At 52.6% G+C, this 15,707-nt stretch overlaps 1 protein-coding gene across 4 annotated transcripts in view; it reads left to right on the top strand.

Annotated features, from left to right (window-relative positions):
- The first annotated feature begins 5,581 nt into the window (after positions 1-5,581).
- Positions 5,582-15,707, top strand: part of MRC2 (mannose receptor C type 2) — a 28,600-nt gene continuing 18,474 nt past the window's right edge. For 2 of the 4 annotated variants that reach the window (XM_059869623.1, XM_059869622.1), the window contains exon 1: positions 5,583-5,794. In XM_059869623.1, coding sequence (XP_059725606.1) covers positions 5,680-5,794 — 115 coding nt within the window. In that variant the 5' untranslated portion in view covers positions 5,583-5,679. Of the gene's footprint in view, positions 5,795-14,435; positions 14,528-15,707 lie in introns of all 4 variants that reach the window. The other 2 variants (XM_059869625.1, XM_059869624.1) reach the window with 2 other exon arrangements.

Below are 15,707 nucleotides of genomic sequence, written 5' to 3'. Positions count from 1 at the left end.
ACTGTGTGAGCTTTGCAACCGCTGCCACTGTCTTCCTAGGATCTGCTGCTGGAGGATGCTGTTTTATGGATGCTACACAAGCTTGGCTCAAGCAGCCTTAAACTAAACCTTCCTACTCACAGCTTGGAGAACAGGAGACTGGAGTTGTGTGGGAGCATAATTAGGCACAACCCTGACACCCAGTGAGCCTGGACCTAACCTTTGCTACCACATGCTGATGCATCTTTGCACCAAGACACTGATTTTCCACGGTTGCACATGCCTCTCCCTGTGGTCTCTGCTTCTCTCTGGCCCCAGTGCTGCCCTCAGGGGCAGCTGGGTGCCCCCTGGCCATCACCCTGGGTGGAGGCAAAAGGCCAAACAAACACAGAGCAGCTCGGCCTCCCCTCGCTACATTCACACCGACGAGCAGGCTCTTGACCACAAGGACACTATTGTCTGTTCTGGGAGTGGGCCTGAGACACACCCCCATTCCATGCTTCAGCTGCATGGGGGTGTGAAGGCCAGGAGAAGCTGCTGGCATGTGCTGATGGTGAGGAGCTGCATGCTACTACCAGCTCTGTGTGCTCTTCCCTGCTCCTCTGTGCTCTCAGCCTGCATATCCTCCTGGGTCGGGTTACTGTAGTCTTTCTTCTCCCTCTACCTTCAGCTGCAGCTTGTGTTTCACTCACTCTGTTGCTACTCATTTCCCAACATATTCAGTGAAGGGGTGGCTGAAGTACTTTAAGCTGATTCAGGAAAGCCTGAAAATAGAGGTTATCCACCATCTGCCCTGCTAGTGTAGGATGAGCCTCACCAGCCCCCAGGCAGCCCTGGCCGGGAGCTACTTTCCCGTCCTCCCTGCTTGGGCTGCATAGATGGTACAGAGCAGTGCCATGGTCCAAATGGAGTTAAAATACAGCAATGGAGATAAAACCACAGAAATTAAGATAAAAATGCAGGGATGCTGTGAGCAGCAGGGAGATTCAGCCTCATGTTCAGGCCAGATCTCCCATTCCCCTCTGGGCTGCCCTGGGGAGCACCAGCAGCAAAGTTGCAAGGTGGTTGGCTCTGCTTTGCATCCAGGGAAGAAAAAAATCCAGAGCTCTGCTCAGCCCTGTCCTCTCCCGACTGAAAGCTCCGGCTGCGTAGGAACCACGAGCACGCACTGCCCTGTCGGCAACCGCCTTTCTCTTGGCTCAGCTCCACATCAGGATCAGGACTCCAAACATGCTTTGTTCAGCTTTGGCTCATCCCAGCTCCCACTAATCCTGAAAATCCACGCATTCACACCCAAACCCAGGAGACTGGCTGGGATTGAAGCCAAAACCCCTCTAGGCTAAAGGAACTGGTGAGGGATGGAAGTGGAAGAGAATGTGCCCCTGGCTATGAGGTAAGGCAGTGGCAAAGGTGGAAATGAAGCACTCTAGGCCAACTGGACTATGCTGCTCTTGCTGGAAAGGGCCAGGGAACAGGGCGAGATCTCTGCTCTGTGGTCCTATACCCACTTCTGGCAGGAGGAAAATGCTGTTCAGGATGTACTGTCCTCCACTACTCTCCAGCTGCTTTCCCTCCCCACTCTGCAGCCCAGTTCTGCCAATTTGCTCTTGAGTCATGCAGAGCAAGTGTTTTTCTAAAAGGAAAATTTCTTGTAAATGGCTGGAATTCTCTCTCTGCCCCTTTCCAGGAGCCCTCCAGGGGAGGCCAGGCAGGAAGGAGAGGCAACAGGCTCAGAAGGCAGCACTTCTCTTTGGGCAGCCCCCAGCCTTGTCTCGCCCCTGCAGCAGAAGGGCAGGATCTCAGCGCTGGTCTTAACAAGGCTGGAGCGCCCTGAAGTTCCTCATGGCAGTTCCAAGTGAGCACATCTGGTTTTAATAAATTATTTGCAGCTTGAACTTGTCTGACTTTTCAGGGCTGCAGAAGACAGAGCAGCAAAGAGCTCTGAGAGCTGCTGTGTGGGGCACCCACAAAGGGACCCTTTTTGCAGTGCAGGGAGACAGCAAATTTGGGAATGAGGTCAGGGGGTATGAAGCTGACCAAGAACGTTAAGGGACCCTGGCAAAGCTCCATCTGCTCCTTGCAAGAGCCAAAGGGACGGTTGGGCTGGAGGCAGGAAAAGGGCCCTTCATTTTGGCCCGGATCCCTCTACTCACAGCTGAGCGTTGAGGGGACTGATCCCAAACACTGTATTTTAGCTCCTGGGGGAGGAGCATGGGACGCAAACAGGAGGTGCCTCCTGACAATCCCTTCTTGGGAATGGAGCCTCAGCCACGAGCGCCGAGACCGCTGTTGCAATGTTGAACCATAATGAGAAAACCAAACCCTCAGGAGCATCGCTATGTGGCCCCGATGACAACCAATGTGCCTGGGGCTGTGCAGGAGCTGAGCCCCTCCATGGTGTCCCCTGGCTTCTCCCCAAAGGGAAGGGTGCAAATACAGAGCTTGGGAATGAGTCCCTTGCTGTACCCCCATGGGATTTCCCACCAAACCTCACATCCCAGTGAGAGGATACCAACCACCCTTGCTGCCTGCTGTGCAAAGCCTGGAGCTTGGAGAAGGAGCTGGACTGGCTGTTCCTGCCTGTCTCCAACAGAGAGAGCGACGTGGCCATTCCCTACTGCTGCTCCCGTCATAAGGGAGAAGGAGCTAGCAGACGCCAAGACAGCCTCTTCCCCAAGCAGTGACCTCAGTGAACAGTGCCTGCCAGGTGGGTGTTGATCTTGGACCAACCAGTTCGATTTGGGGCCAGAATGAGGCCAAGGCAGTGCTGAGCTTTTGGCAGAACCTGGCAGGTGCTGCTGGTCCCCTAAAAAGCAAAGCCCCTGATACCAGTCCCCCAACAGTGGCTGCCCACAGGCAGGGCTTTGCTCTCCTGGAGCCCTCAGTCCCGCAGAGAACCATGGGCTGGGGGGAACACCCTTGGAAGAGTGCAACAGAGCAGGACATGCTGCCTCCCTGGTCTTATAATAAATAGACCCTTAGAACCTGCCAGTCCTCATGGGTGGCCAGACCCTTCCTTCAGAAAATTCTGAAGGCTACAGATGCTGTCCACAGGTCCCCAAATAATTCATCTAATGCCTCTTGCATAAGCAAACACCAAACGTGCCCCATGACAGTCCCAAACTTAGTAAGTCGTTTGGTGCCTCACTGACACTGAGCACCCCAGCTCCAAATCTGTTTCTCCCCCACCACTATGGTTGGGTCCCACTCCACATTGGTGACATATTTTGCAAACTTGCTGAGCATCCTGACTGACCTGCTTTCTCCCAAGTGCTCCTGACCTGGTCAGACCTCCAACCAAAGGTGGGCAAGTGGCTTGGATCTATCTCCAGAAATGTTTTTCAGACCTTCTGCAGGAAGACTTTCACTCAAGCCAATGATGTTTCACCCATCCTACTGCAGTCCTGCCACTGTGACAACTCACTACATGGGATATGGCTTTGGCCAAAACCCAGAGTTTTTTTTCCCAATTAAATGACAAGATACAGATGCTTCAACTGTGGGAATCATCTACTGACACTGAATACCCCAAGTTCTGGGTAATCCTGGGATAAGCCCATTGCCCCAAATCGATCTTCTGAGGCAAGGAGCTCTCCTGAGATTGTGGCCAGAGGTCCAGTTGACCATCCCTTGCACTCAGCCATGTCCCCTTGTCCTTGCCTGGCAGCAACTCATTGTGGCCAGAGGGGTCCGACAGCCTGGAAACATCTCAAGGGAAAAACACATTTCCACATGATCCACTCTGTTGAGTAGCGATACAGCTGGTATTAAACTGCATTAAGAAGAGAGTAGGTAAGGAGCTCTTGGCCTATGTTGAAGAAATTAATTAAGAAGTGCTAATTATCTGCTAATCACATGCAGCATGGGGGTTTTCAAGACACAGGATGAACCAGGCCAGGAAGCAGCAATGCTCCATGGGAGCCAAAGCCTTTTGACTCTGCTATGTTCCTTCTTTCAGATGGGTTCAACTTCCTTGAAAGGGATGTCAGGTTTGTCCAGGATGTGTGGAGGGTCCCACTCACAGGACTTCACAGGCCCATGATGTCCAGCCACTGGTGTCTCAGTGGGTGGCATCCCCCTGGAGCGGTCTCCAATTTTTGGGGATAGGAGAGAGAATCTGGCTGATTCCTTCCTCTCCTCTGGGCTGTCATGCTTGTTTCCTGTGGCAGCCATGGAGGCCAGCAAGGCCTTTCTCTCAGTGCTGTTGCAATTAAAAAATAATCCCTGCTTTAGAAAAACCAACAGTCCAGATGCTGATGTACTTAATTAGCTCCCCCAGAGGGTTTGCATCGCCAAAGCCCATCCTGGCACCAGCTTGGAGGTCCTTCCTGCCTCACTGGGAAACAACAGATTCCTTTATTTTCTGAAGAATAGCCAAAATATGGCTGGCTCACACCCATTCCTCACCCCCTCAGGCATTTGTGCTATCTTGGGGCCAGATCCTGCTCCCTGGTCAAGGGAGCTCTGCCATCAGCTTGGTCTCCTCAAAATCATCATCTCCCCTGAATCTGTATGGCAGAGTCTGTGTTTCAAGGACTGACTGCCCCTCCCTGCACTGCTCAAATCCCAGGAGAGTTTGAGGAGGTGAGGCTTCTACACCCTTAGGGATGCTCCCAGAAGAACGGGCACCGTGAGCCTCACCCAAATGCACCAAATGGATGTAAAAAGCCAGGAATATGCCAAGTTCCAGTGTTTTACATGTATACTGCCTTCTTTGAGTGGCTTTTGTGGCCATAGGCAGCCCTGCTGGAGTGGAGGTGTGAAAATAAAAGTTTAAAAGTTCTTTAATAGCTTTTAAAAACCTTTTATGCTCAGCTCTGGATGTGGAGCCTACATTGGATATTGTGGATGTTCTTTGTCTCATGCCTGAAGCAAAACACCAGACGCAGGAGAGCTGCACCAGCAACCCATGGCTGGAGGGATTGGGCTTGTGGTGGAAGGTGTAGTGAGCTGTGTCCAACTTCAGCATCCACAGCTGAACTGGGAGCTGCCCAGCTCTGTGCCACAGGGATGGATGGAGGAGGATCCAGCTGGGCTGGCTGTGCTTGGAATGAGATAACTGCCCGGCACCCAGAGGTGCAATCGAAGATGTGTGGTGGGAGTTCCAGGCAGCCCTTGGCTCCTCTCCCCGGGGTCCCACGCTGACGACCCGCAGCAGGAACCGACGCGGGACACCGGCATGGGGGCATCTCCCCCACACCCTCCGCCCCGTACAGAGCCATTGCGACCCCCGGGGTGTGAAGAGGGCTGCGTGGGTACTCTGCTGGGGGAGCCAGCCATCCCCGAGCGTCTGCAGGGATGCCCTGCCCAGGCTGGGCTTCATTTCTACCATTCCCCCGCTTCATCCCCGGACGCCCGCCTCAACGATGCGCTGCAGCGGGCGGACCCCCCCCCCCGGGCTCGGGCCGCGCCCCGCTCTCTCGCCGCCGCGGGGCCGGGCCCCGGTCTGCTGACGCAGTGTCTGAGCCCGGCGAGCACGCTTCGGGTTTTTTTTTCTTATTTTATTTTGTAACATTTTCCTCCCCCCCTTTTCCTCCCTTTCCCGCTCGCGTCCCTCCTCCTCCTCCTCCTCCTCCTTCTCCTCCTTCTCCCCCTTCTCCCCCTCCCCTCACCCCCCTCCCCGTCCGCGTTCCCGGCTCGGCAGGAGCGGCAGGAGGGGCCCGAGCGGAGCGGAGCGGAGCGGAGCGGGCAGCGCCGGGGATGGGGCGCGGCTCAGCGGGACCGCGGCCCCTCTGCTCCCCGCTGTGCCTCCCCCTCCGCGGCCCCCTCTGCTGCCTCCTCGGGCTCCAGCTGGTGCTCGGCGCTGCGCACCCAGGTGGGACCGCGCTCTCTCTCCCTCCCTCCCTCCTCTTTCTCGAGTTTTCTTATCGGGGGGAAAAGGGGGGGCGAGAAGCCAAATCACGTCGAGGAGCCAGACCAGGGCTGGGCGACGCCCCCCGGCCGGGCTCCCCCGGGGAGGGGGTGGCGGGACCCCGGCGGCGGCGCGCAGGGCGGGTTGGGGGGGGGGGGGGGCGCAAAATAAAGCGCCTCGCTCTAACGCGGATCAAGCGTTGTGGCTTATTTCCTCGCGGAATGTTTTATTTGCTTTTACTACGGTTTGCTTTACTCTATCCCTCTCCCGTCGCGGTGCCTTCCGCCGCGTTTTGTTTTCTTCAGTTTGGTCGCGCCGTGTTTTCTTCCCGTTCCGCCACGTTTTCACTCCCTTTTATCACTCTTGAGTTTAACTCTCCGCGCCGAGCGGCCACGCAGCGCCGGCCGAGGCCGGCGGAAACGCTTCCGCGGCCGCGGGGTCGAGGCAGGGGGGCTCCTGGGCCGGGGGCGGCCGCCGGCCCGCTGCGCTCCGCAGCCCCGCTCCGGCCCTTTGTCTGTCCCTGGGAGGGCAGTTCGCGGAGCGGCAGGTCGGGAAGGGACCGAAGGGGTTTGTTGGAGCTTGCCGCCCTCTCCCATCCTGACCCACTCCCCTCTCCCGACATGTTAATCTTATGAAAAAGATTTTCATAAAATCTTTTTTTGATCGGATCGGGCCCGAGTGGGTATTTGCAAACTTTTGGTATTTTCCTAGTAAGTCTTCACAATAAAGTCAACGGGTTGTATTTTATCTTTTTTTAACCTTCTGAAGGCACCATGAGCTAGACACTGGAGGCTCCTCTGCATGACCCCTGAAATTGCCGTTTGAGACCCTTTTCATCCCAACACAGTGTAGCCTAGAACTAAGGAGCTGCTTTTGGGACTTCCTTGAAATATTTTGGCTCTATTCAGAAAATTTTAAGATTTAAAAAGAAAGCAAAATTGGCCACTTTTCCCCGAAAATAATTGGCCTATTTTGTCAGAGTGCATTTAGCGAATCCGAAGCAGATTTGGAAGTGGCAGCATAGGAACACACTGATCCTGTCTCCCATCTCCCCTTTTCCCCCCCGCAAGGCTTTCCCCTCTCCCCTCAGTTTCACAGTGCCTGGGGCTGAGATGCGTCACTCAAGGGGCAAACTCGATGACAGTGGGCAGCAATTCCATGCCAAGCAAGGGGTCGGTTCTGGCATCAGAGGAGAAACTGCTTGGCTGGGAGATTGAGAAAGTCGGAAGCAATGGGAAAGGAGACCCCTGTACCCTGGGGTACTTGGAAGAGCGGTCAGGGTTTGCTGCTGTTTGTAGACATCTCAGCTGGACTTTTCACAGCTGAATTCCTGTTAGACCTCCCCATAATTTACTTGAGGGCCATGAATTTCTCCTTTTGTGGGTTTTTAGGGGGCTACTTCATTTCAGCAAGGTTTTGCTACCTTTACAGGCTGATTCTGGCTGTTTCATCCCAAAAAATGTCAGTGGGGTCCAAGTCTGGCAATTCCAAGGACAGAGGCACCTCTATCCCGGCTGTGGGGCGGGAGCAGTGGCAGCCGACCCCATGCTGGGCCTGGGCGAGGAACAAGGCAGCTTTCAGCAGCCGCCAGCCCGCAGGGCCATGTCACTCATGCCTTGCTGGTGCTGAGCACCCTCAGTTCTTTCTCCTCCCCATCCCCACTTTCAGCTGCTCCTGCCTTGCATCAGTCCTGTTTCAGACCTGGTGGATGAAGGGGGCAGAGGATGGCACCAATGGAGGTGCCGCATCCAGGATGTCCCAGCACCAGCCTGGATTGCAGCTCAGAGAGGATCCTTACTGGGAGTTTGGGATCAGGATGAAGTAGTCCCTAGAGTTCCTTGTTCCCAAGGACACTTTCAGTGGGGGCTAGCCCAGCAGACAAGCATTGATTCTCCTGGAGAGCTCTTGCTTCTTTGAGAGGTTTGTGCCAAACCCTCACCTCCAGGACAGCCAGAAAGGTGAAGCAGAGCTCTTAGCTGAAGGTTTGGGGCTCCTTGCTGGGATATCTCCTTCAGTTTACCCATCTGTGCAGCGTTGTGTGGGCACCCACATACCTTCTCAGGGAAACTGAGGCAGCAGTTCCCATCCTGCCATGGCTGCAGGCAGGACAAGGTCCTTGTCTCAGTGCCGGACTTGGTGCTGGATTGACTTCCCACCCATCCAGTGCTCAGTGTAGGTCCTGCCATGTCAGCTGTGGGGCAGGAGAGAATGCACAAGGGACCTGGAAAGAATTTACCGCCTGTGGAGCAAACAGAGCAACCTTTACATGAATTTCCCCCCATTTTCCCCTTCATAAAGGAAATAGCTTGTTGCATGGCAAATGCAGCCCCAAGAAATTATATCTCAATCTTCTTCAGACTGTTTGGGAGCAGGAAAAGGGGTCAGAGCTGGAGCCTGGCAGAGCTAGCCTTCCACTATGCCTGCACAAGGCATAGTGGAAACCTCACCTCCCCACCATCTGCGGCCACAGCAGCACGGGGACATGGCAGCAGGCTTGGGGATGGTACTTGTGCAAGAATGACGAGAGTGAAAAGAGATTTAATTTAACCTTCCATGTAAAACTGTTCAACTGCAAAACTGTCCTCTTTCCCTAAAGTCCCCCAGCTGGTATGGGGACCCCAGGTGGTTTCCCATGGGGAGGTGCTCCTTGACAGCATGTGCAAAGGCATTTTCAGGCATTGAGGTCTTGGTGATGGTTAAAGCCACGCTGCAGATTTTTCTCTCCGGTTTCATTTTCTCTCTGGCTGGATTTTGCACCTTTCCCTGCAGGCAGAGGCACTCTCCTTAAGTATTATTTCCTTAAGTGTTTTCCAGGGAAACATTTTGCCCCAAAATCAAAGCAAATATGTGCTGAGGGTGTTATCATCCCTCTGTACTAAATAATTTTTTCCAGATGATAAATCCATCACAAGAGGCTCAGGTCCCATTGCCTCAGTGGGTGCTTGGAGCAGGGAACACAAGGCTTTGGTCCAGCTCTGCCAGAGGTCCCAATGTTACACTGGGATCATCATTCCCTGCTCAGCTCCATGAATGTGGCTGGATCTTGAGTGGGAGGGAGAATGGTAGCTACCTCCCATCCACTCCAGCCCAGACTAAGCCAGCATTTCCTGATGGGTTGTTTAAGCAATTTGTAAAATTTGTTTCTTCACGTGCAGTGAGGAGCAGGATTTTAATTAATCTGAACAGTGCACAGCTTGCAGAGCATCAACATTTTTCTCATTCCTAAGATTGTTTGGAGCCCAAAAGAGACCCACACAGATGCTCTTGATCTTAAAGAGCCCATCTGTAATTTCTTAAGGATTAGAAGATGATTAGTGGACTGACTTGGAAGCACTCTTTAGTCTGGGAGTAAAGGTTTGGTGGTTTCAGGGGGCACAGAATATTTTCCAGTATAATTTCCATCCCACTGCTCAGTCCTGCACTGCACTTTGTGATGTTGCAATAAGGACGCATATGGGATTTTCCATGTAAAACAGCCTTGTTTGCAGGATGGTGCATAGGTGGGATGGACAGATTGAGCTTTTCCCATTCCTCCCTCTGAATCCCTACACGGCAGCTTGGGGCTCTGTAGTAAAGGCCCCATTACCCCAGTAATGCCTGGTCTGGAAGTGCTGGGCATGAGGCAGACAAAGGGCAGCCGGCGGGAAGTTTCATGGTAAAGATAATTTTAATTTAAAAATATGTATGTGTGTGGGACACCAGAGACTGCCCCTGGTAGTGTGAATGTTCTTCGTTTTGGTGAATAAGGGTGTCCCTGTCCAGAGACAGTGATACCACTGCTCAGGGAAGTAACATTAGGAGTGGTATTGGAAAAACAAGGGAGGAGAAATCTATGGATCTTTCATCATTTTGGGGGGAGTTTCTTTAGTAGTTTTGAAATATTTGATAAGTCCTCTGCCAACTGTGCTGGATGCACCTTGTCTATGAGGACATGTCAGGGCTGTCCTGCACATCACATCACACCACTGGCCATTTTGCTGTCCAGGGGGTCTGGGGTGCTGGTGGTTGAGGGAATGGGGACAGTCAGAGGATCTGGGGCCAGAGCAATGCTCAGGGGTGAGTGTTTGACCACTGTGTCCTGGGAGAGAGCCTTTGCCTCTCCCACTGTGTTCTTGGTGGAATCCATTGCACTCCTCCATCCTGACTGGAGCCCATTCAATGGATAGTGCTGCCTTCATCTCCTTGCATTCCTTGGGAGTCAGAACCTCTGGGTGAACACAGCTGCTGCAGAGCTGGAGCCTGGGCCAGGTCTAGGGAGAAGCTGGGGAAAATTTCCATCCTTCTGTCCTTTGCTGGGTACAGGAGGGCAGATTCTGGGGCTCTTGTCTACCTTGTGGCCATTGCTGTGGAGAGTCCCTTGGGCTGTCAAGGGACAAGCATCCTTTCTGGAATGCTTTCATTCATCTGTGACCCAGGCAAGATGTTGGGAAAATGGGTTTCTTAATGTCTGCAGAGCGGCTGAAGTGAAGTATGGGCCCCCTTTCCGAAACCTTTATGCGACAGCAGGAGTGAGCAGGGTGATAGGTAGCCATCATCATTGCAGCCAAGTAAGGAGCTCATCACATACAGCTCCCACCATGTAGACAGCAGCTTCTCTCTGTCTGCTGGGCCAGCCAAGAGGAGTTTCTCTAAGTGCACATCCAGCCTCACCCCCAGCCAGACTATCAGAACCTTTACTTTCTTCTTTGTAGCAAGAGGTCCTTAACTCTCTAAGGTCTGTTTTTAAAACAAAACAACAACCACCTTCTTTTACTCTGCAGCTTGGCTTGGAGCACCCTGAGCTGCTTCTGGCAAGTCTGGCCCCAGCCTAGCCTCAGGGTTGCACTGTGCTTGGTGATGCTGTGGGATGTTGGGCATCATTGCTCATTTGCTGTAAACCTCTAATTTAGGAGCATCAGGGGTGGGGGTTGTGTCTCCTCTCAGCTCTGGAGCAGACGGGACTGGTGCCTTTCCTGAGCCAGACGTGTTCTGGGCCTGCCATAACGGCTGCATTTCCTTCCCTTTTTTTTTTTTTTTTGGTCTGAAGTTCTTCTCTAAGGAGTTGCATGGAGTTACCGATGCCAGAGGCAGCTGGGGGGGAGGTAGAGCCATGATGTCCCTCTCGCAGGCTGGGAATGCTCTCGTGTCCTGTGATCGCTGGCAGCAGGGATGCTCTAGCTCTGCTGTTGGGAGCTCCCATGGGCACAGCTGATGCTTTTATTGCTGTTTCCCATTCCCAGCCTGCAGAAAGATGCACAGACCTCCTTCCTTTGGGCAAAAATTGGTGCTCTGCATGGCAGTGGCTATGCTTTCTGCTTTTCTCCACACCAAGACTGTAAGCATCAGCCATGCCTGGGCTGACTGCTGGAGCTGGGCTTTGCTGGGAACTTTTCTCCAGCAAGGGGATTTTTCTCCAGAGGAAAAATTTGTCCAGTAACATGAAATTCAAGATGGAGTTGGGACTTTTCTGTGACCCTGGTGTATCCCTCAGCAGAACTGTCTGGGCATAGTCAGGGGCAGTTCTAGGGTCCTGACCTCCCAAATGTCACTGGAAGGTGAATTGTCAGGCTAGTCTCTCCACATTCCAGCAGTTCCTTCTCTTCCTCAGGGCTGTGCAGGCTGGGCCCAGCTGATGCTCTGTCAGGTGAAACTCTCCTGTGTTCCATGAGCAATGATTTTTGGTTCTTTGTGGAATCCCAAAATGGCTTGGGTTGAAAGGGTCCTTAAAGGCCATCTCCTTCCACCCTCTGCCATGGGAAGGGACACCTTCCACTAGTATGGACTGCTTCAAGCCCCATCCAACCAGACCTTGGACATTCCCAGTGGTGGGACAGTCACAGATTTTCTGGGCAACCTGTGCCAGGGCCACTCCACCCTCACAGGGAAGTATTTCTTCCCATCTAACCCTGCCCTCTTTCAGCTTAAAGCCACTGTCCTGTCACTCCAGGCCCTTGTCCAAAGTCCCTGTCCAGCTCTCCTGGAGCCCCTTTAGGCACTGGAAGGGGCTCTAAGGTCTCCCTGGAAACTTCTCCAGGCTGAACATCCCCAGCTCTTCCAGCCTGTCTGCATTTTTTGTCATATTTTTCTATTTTTTTTTTTTTTAATTCCAGGGGAATTTTTCTTCCCTGCTGCTGATATTTCCCCCATATTTGGTGCATCCCCACCATGTTTATTGTGAATGAGTTCCTGGTTCCCACAGTTTTTCACTCATCAGGGCCATGTGTGTTTCAGAGCCACTGCTCACCCTTGGGCTGCAAAAATGGGCTGAAATGATGGTGGTTTGGAGTAGTTGGCTTGGGGCTGCTGTGCCCTGTTTGCTGGCAGGTGAGACACATTACATGAGGAGGTTCGGGCTGAAAGGAGGATTCCTTTCTGCACTTTTCATGTGAAGGGTGGGTTTCTTGCTGCAGGACATTACAGGTAAAACCTTTTCCTGGGCTCACAAATCCAAGTGAAGGTGTTAGTAAGCACAGAGGGCTGCAGCCCCTGAGGGAGCTCATGAATCTCAGAGTGCCAGTGGAGCCCTGTTTGCTGACATGGCTAGGGCACCTTGTGGACTTCAAGGCTTTGCTGCCTTTACCGGCTGATTTGGAGCAAATCAAATCCATTGTGTGTCTGCAGCACAGGAACCTCCAAGAGGGATCCATCCCTTGGCTCTGGAGGTGTTCAGCCTCCTGCGCAAGCAACTTGGAGCTATGTTTTTTGAGACATCCCACATAAAGGGGAACCTTGAGTGAAAATAAGGGCAGGGAGCACCTTTCCCAGAGCAGCTGCAGGGCAGGGCTGAGTTCCAGAGGTTTGCAAGGGGCTCTGGCATCACACAGTGCCATGATCACCCTCAGAGAGGAGCCAAAGAGGTGGCAGGGGTTGGCAGGGATGTGGTATCTGAGCCTCGCAGCACTGATGTGTTGGGGACATCATTTGCTTTCAGTTGTTACTGAAGCCAGAGCCCTGGAGCTGCTCCAGTCTAGGATAACTGGGGCTGGGGTCCTTTTTTGAATTTGCTCCCTGCTGATGATAGGAGGGTGGCAAATGCAATGGAGCAGGGATGCTCTGGGTGTTGTGGGTGGCTGAGCTGGAATGTGCTTGGGGCTGGATGATGCCAAGGATGCCCATCCATGTTGTGCTGCAGGGCTTTCTCTGTCCACTGTCCTTGTGGCCTCTCTCATCCAGTTCTGCCCACAGTCCCCAAAATAGCTGAAAGTTTGTGCAGTTTTCCATATTTGCTTGGGGGTGGTAAAGCTGTTGTGGAAAGGGTTGAGCTGAGTTCCTTCAGTTCAGGCTTCCTGCTGGCCAAGAGCTTGCTTTTTTTGAGTAATGAACCTCTAGCCAGCACAGGGTGTAAAAGCTCCCTTGAGGACTGCTTCAAAAGATGGCAGCTTCTCCATCCCTGCAGTGTTCAGCCACCAGTGCCAAGGCCGATTTCTCCTGTGGTGCTCAGGTATGAGCACCCAGTATTTCTCATATGGGTAAGGAGAGTGTTTCTGCTGGCAGAGCTAGTGTCCTGCTTTCAGTCCCAGTTCCCCAAGTCCCCACCATCACACTGCCTTGTAGCACCAGCTGCTTTCTGTCATCCCACCAGTAGGCTGAAGGCAGCATCCCAGTGGCTGCATGGCTGGAGCAAGACACCATCCTTGATGGAAGTGTGTGGGATTTTGCTTCGGTTTCACAAGTCCTCCACAGAGGAGGAGGACTGGGAGGTGATGGGTTAGAGCTGCTCCAAGCTGTCCCCGCTCAAAAGAGGGAGGATGCAGGAGGGAGAGACGGAGTGTGCCAGTACCAGCCCTGGTTTAATTTTGGTGATTCCAGGCAGAGCATCCAGCAGGATTGTGTTTTCCAGTGCTCTTTGTCCTGTGCCAGAGGACAGCCCCTCTTCGGGAAGGATCTGCAGGTGTTGATGTGGGTGGGTTTGCATAACTGGGGGATGTTTGGAAAGCTCTGCCTGTGTGATTTCAGGTCCACAGGTGAGTACCAAAACCTGAGAAACATCTCTGAAAGGAGTTCAGCCATAGCTGTGCCATGGCCCCTGAGGGTAGTGCAGGACAACAGGCCCTGGAAGGGATGGGGACATTCCCAGTCTCTTTGGGATGCTCCTCTGGAGCCACCTCCTGCAAGGATTGGGTTTGCTCTGCAGAATACCAGCTTGGGAAAAGGGATTAATTGATCCAAACTTGCCTCCTCCCTCCCAGCTAAACATCTGTCCTGGGGTCAGGAATGCTGAATGCTCCTTTCAGTGCCCAGGAGCTTATCCAAGCACCACTGCAAATGTCATGGATACCATGGACCCAGTGAATTCCAAATTCCATAGAAATAAGGGAAAGAAAGGTGTATTTTTGATGAAGCACAGCTTTGCTGCCTTGTGTTGAGCTCATGCGGGTCATCCCCCCCAGCTCCTCCCCAGCAGTGCACAGCGATCAGTTTTGCTGGAAGAGCTGAGGGGGATGCCAGGGCGCTGAGCTGGTGCTGGAGCTCTCCCATTCCTTCATGGCCCAGCAGACACTGGGGACACAGACTGTGTGGCCTCTCCTGCCTTCTTTGAGCCAAGGGGCTGAGCTGCTTGCAGCATGCAGGGCCTGCCCAAATCCCATAGCCTATAATTTCCTACCTCCAGCTCTTCTCTTTTTAGAGTAAAATGGTATTTTGTGCTTCTCTGTCCTTGGGCCTGCCCCCTCCAGTCTGGATGGCTTCCTTGAACACGGTGCTACTGCAGGACCACTGGTGAGTGTGGCCCTTGTATGGTGCTGCCAGCCTCAGTGTGGCACCCTGACACCGATTTCTGAGCTACTCCAGGGTTTTTCCAACCTGATATTAATTTTTTCTTGCAAGACAGGGCTCACAGGTGTCCTGTTGCTGATGCTCTCTGTGGTGATGCTTATGGTAGAGCAGCTTTCCTGTTCTAAGGAGCAAAGCACTGGTGTTTGGCTCCTTGCAGAGGAGCCACTGTGGCATCAGGCCCCAGGAAGGCCTCCTCCTGCTCCAGTGAGTCACAGCACTGATGCTACATCACCCAAACCTGCTTAAAGACCCCCATAGCACTGGTGCTGGAGGGGCTTCACTGCCCTCACTGTAGGTGGGAAAGAGAAAGCAATGGGCTGGATGTGGCATGGGTGGTGTTGGCATGGGGAGAAGGTGTTTGGTGGGAGACGAGCTGGTCTCCCGCTCTCCAGTTTGGGATCAGGCCAGTTCCAGCAGGAGAAACACCAGCACCAGCTTAAGGAGCCTGAGCTTTGGCCAGCCAGAATCAGCTCTGTCTAAATTTTTGCTTATTTCTCACTTTTTAAAATATTTTTAAAATATTTTCAGTGAAACTAAATAAATAAATAAATTTTATTTTATTAATTAAATATTAAATAAATATTTAAAATTAAATTAAATAAAACCCTGCAAACAAGCTTTACTTTTGTTCATTTGACATAATAAAAAAAATGTCATCTGGGCTGGGGAAGGGGCCTCTGACATAATTTCAGACACAAAGCTGGGTTGATGCTGGAACTCCCAGAAGAAATGGGGATGTCTGTCTTCCTCCACTTCTTTTTTCCTTTCATACACTGGGCGGAAAAGTTCTGTGAACCAAGATGTTGCTTGAATGTGCAGGAGCTGTCTGTAACAACAGAGCTGGGGCAGGGCGAGGTTGTGGGGAAATAGGAAATGAAAACCTTTTCAGCCCAAAAAATTCATACAATGGCAAAAAACCAAAGCAAACCAAAGCTAAATATAGTGGGGCCTGTGAGTTCACTTGGACTTCTGGTGAATGTTTGTGGTGGAAAAATCTGGATGTTTCATAACAAAGAACAGTAAAAGTGGTGGTGTTGATGTGGTGCTTTAAGAAGATTCTTGCTGGGGTGTTGGGATAAGAAGAGACAGTGATAAGCCCTGAGGTGGCTTTTTAGCTTAGAAA

This window comes from Haemorhous mexicanus, chromosome 28 (genome assembly GCF_027477595.1).
Source record: "Haemorhous mexicanus isolate bHaeMex1 chromosome 28, bHaeMex1.pri, whole genome shotgun sequence".
Taxonomy (NCBI): Eukaryota; Metazoa; Chordata; class Aves; order Passeriformes; family Fringillidae; genus Haemorhous; species Haemorhous mexicanus.
Note: the sequence above shows the minus strand (reverse complement) of the source record. Positions and strands in the feature narration are given on the sequence as shown.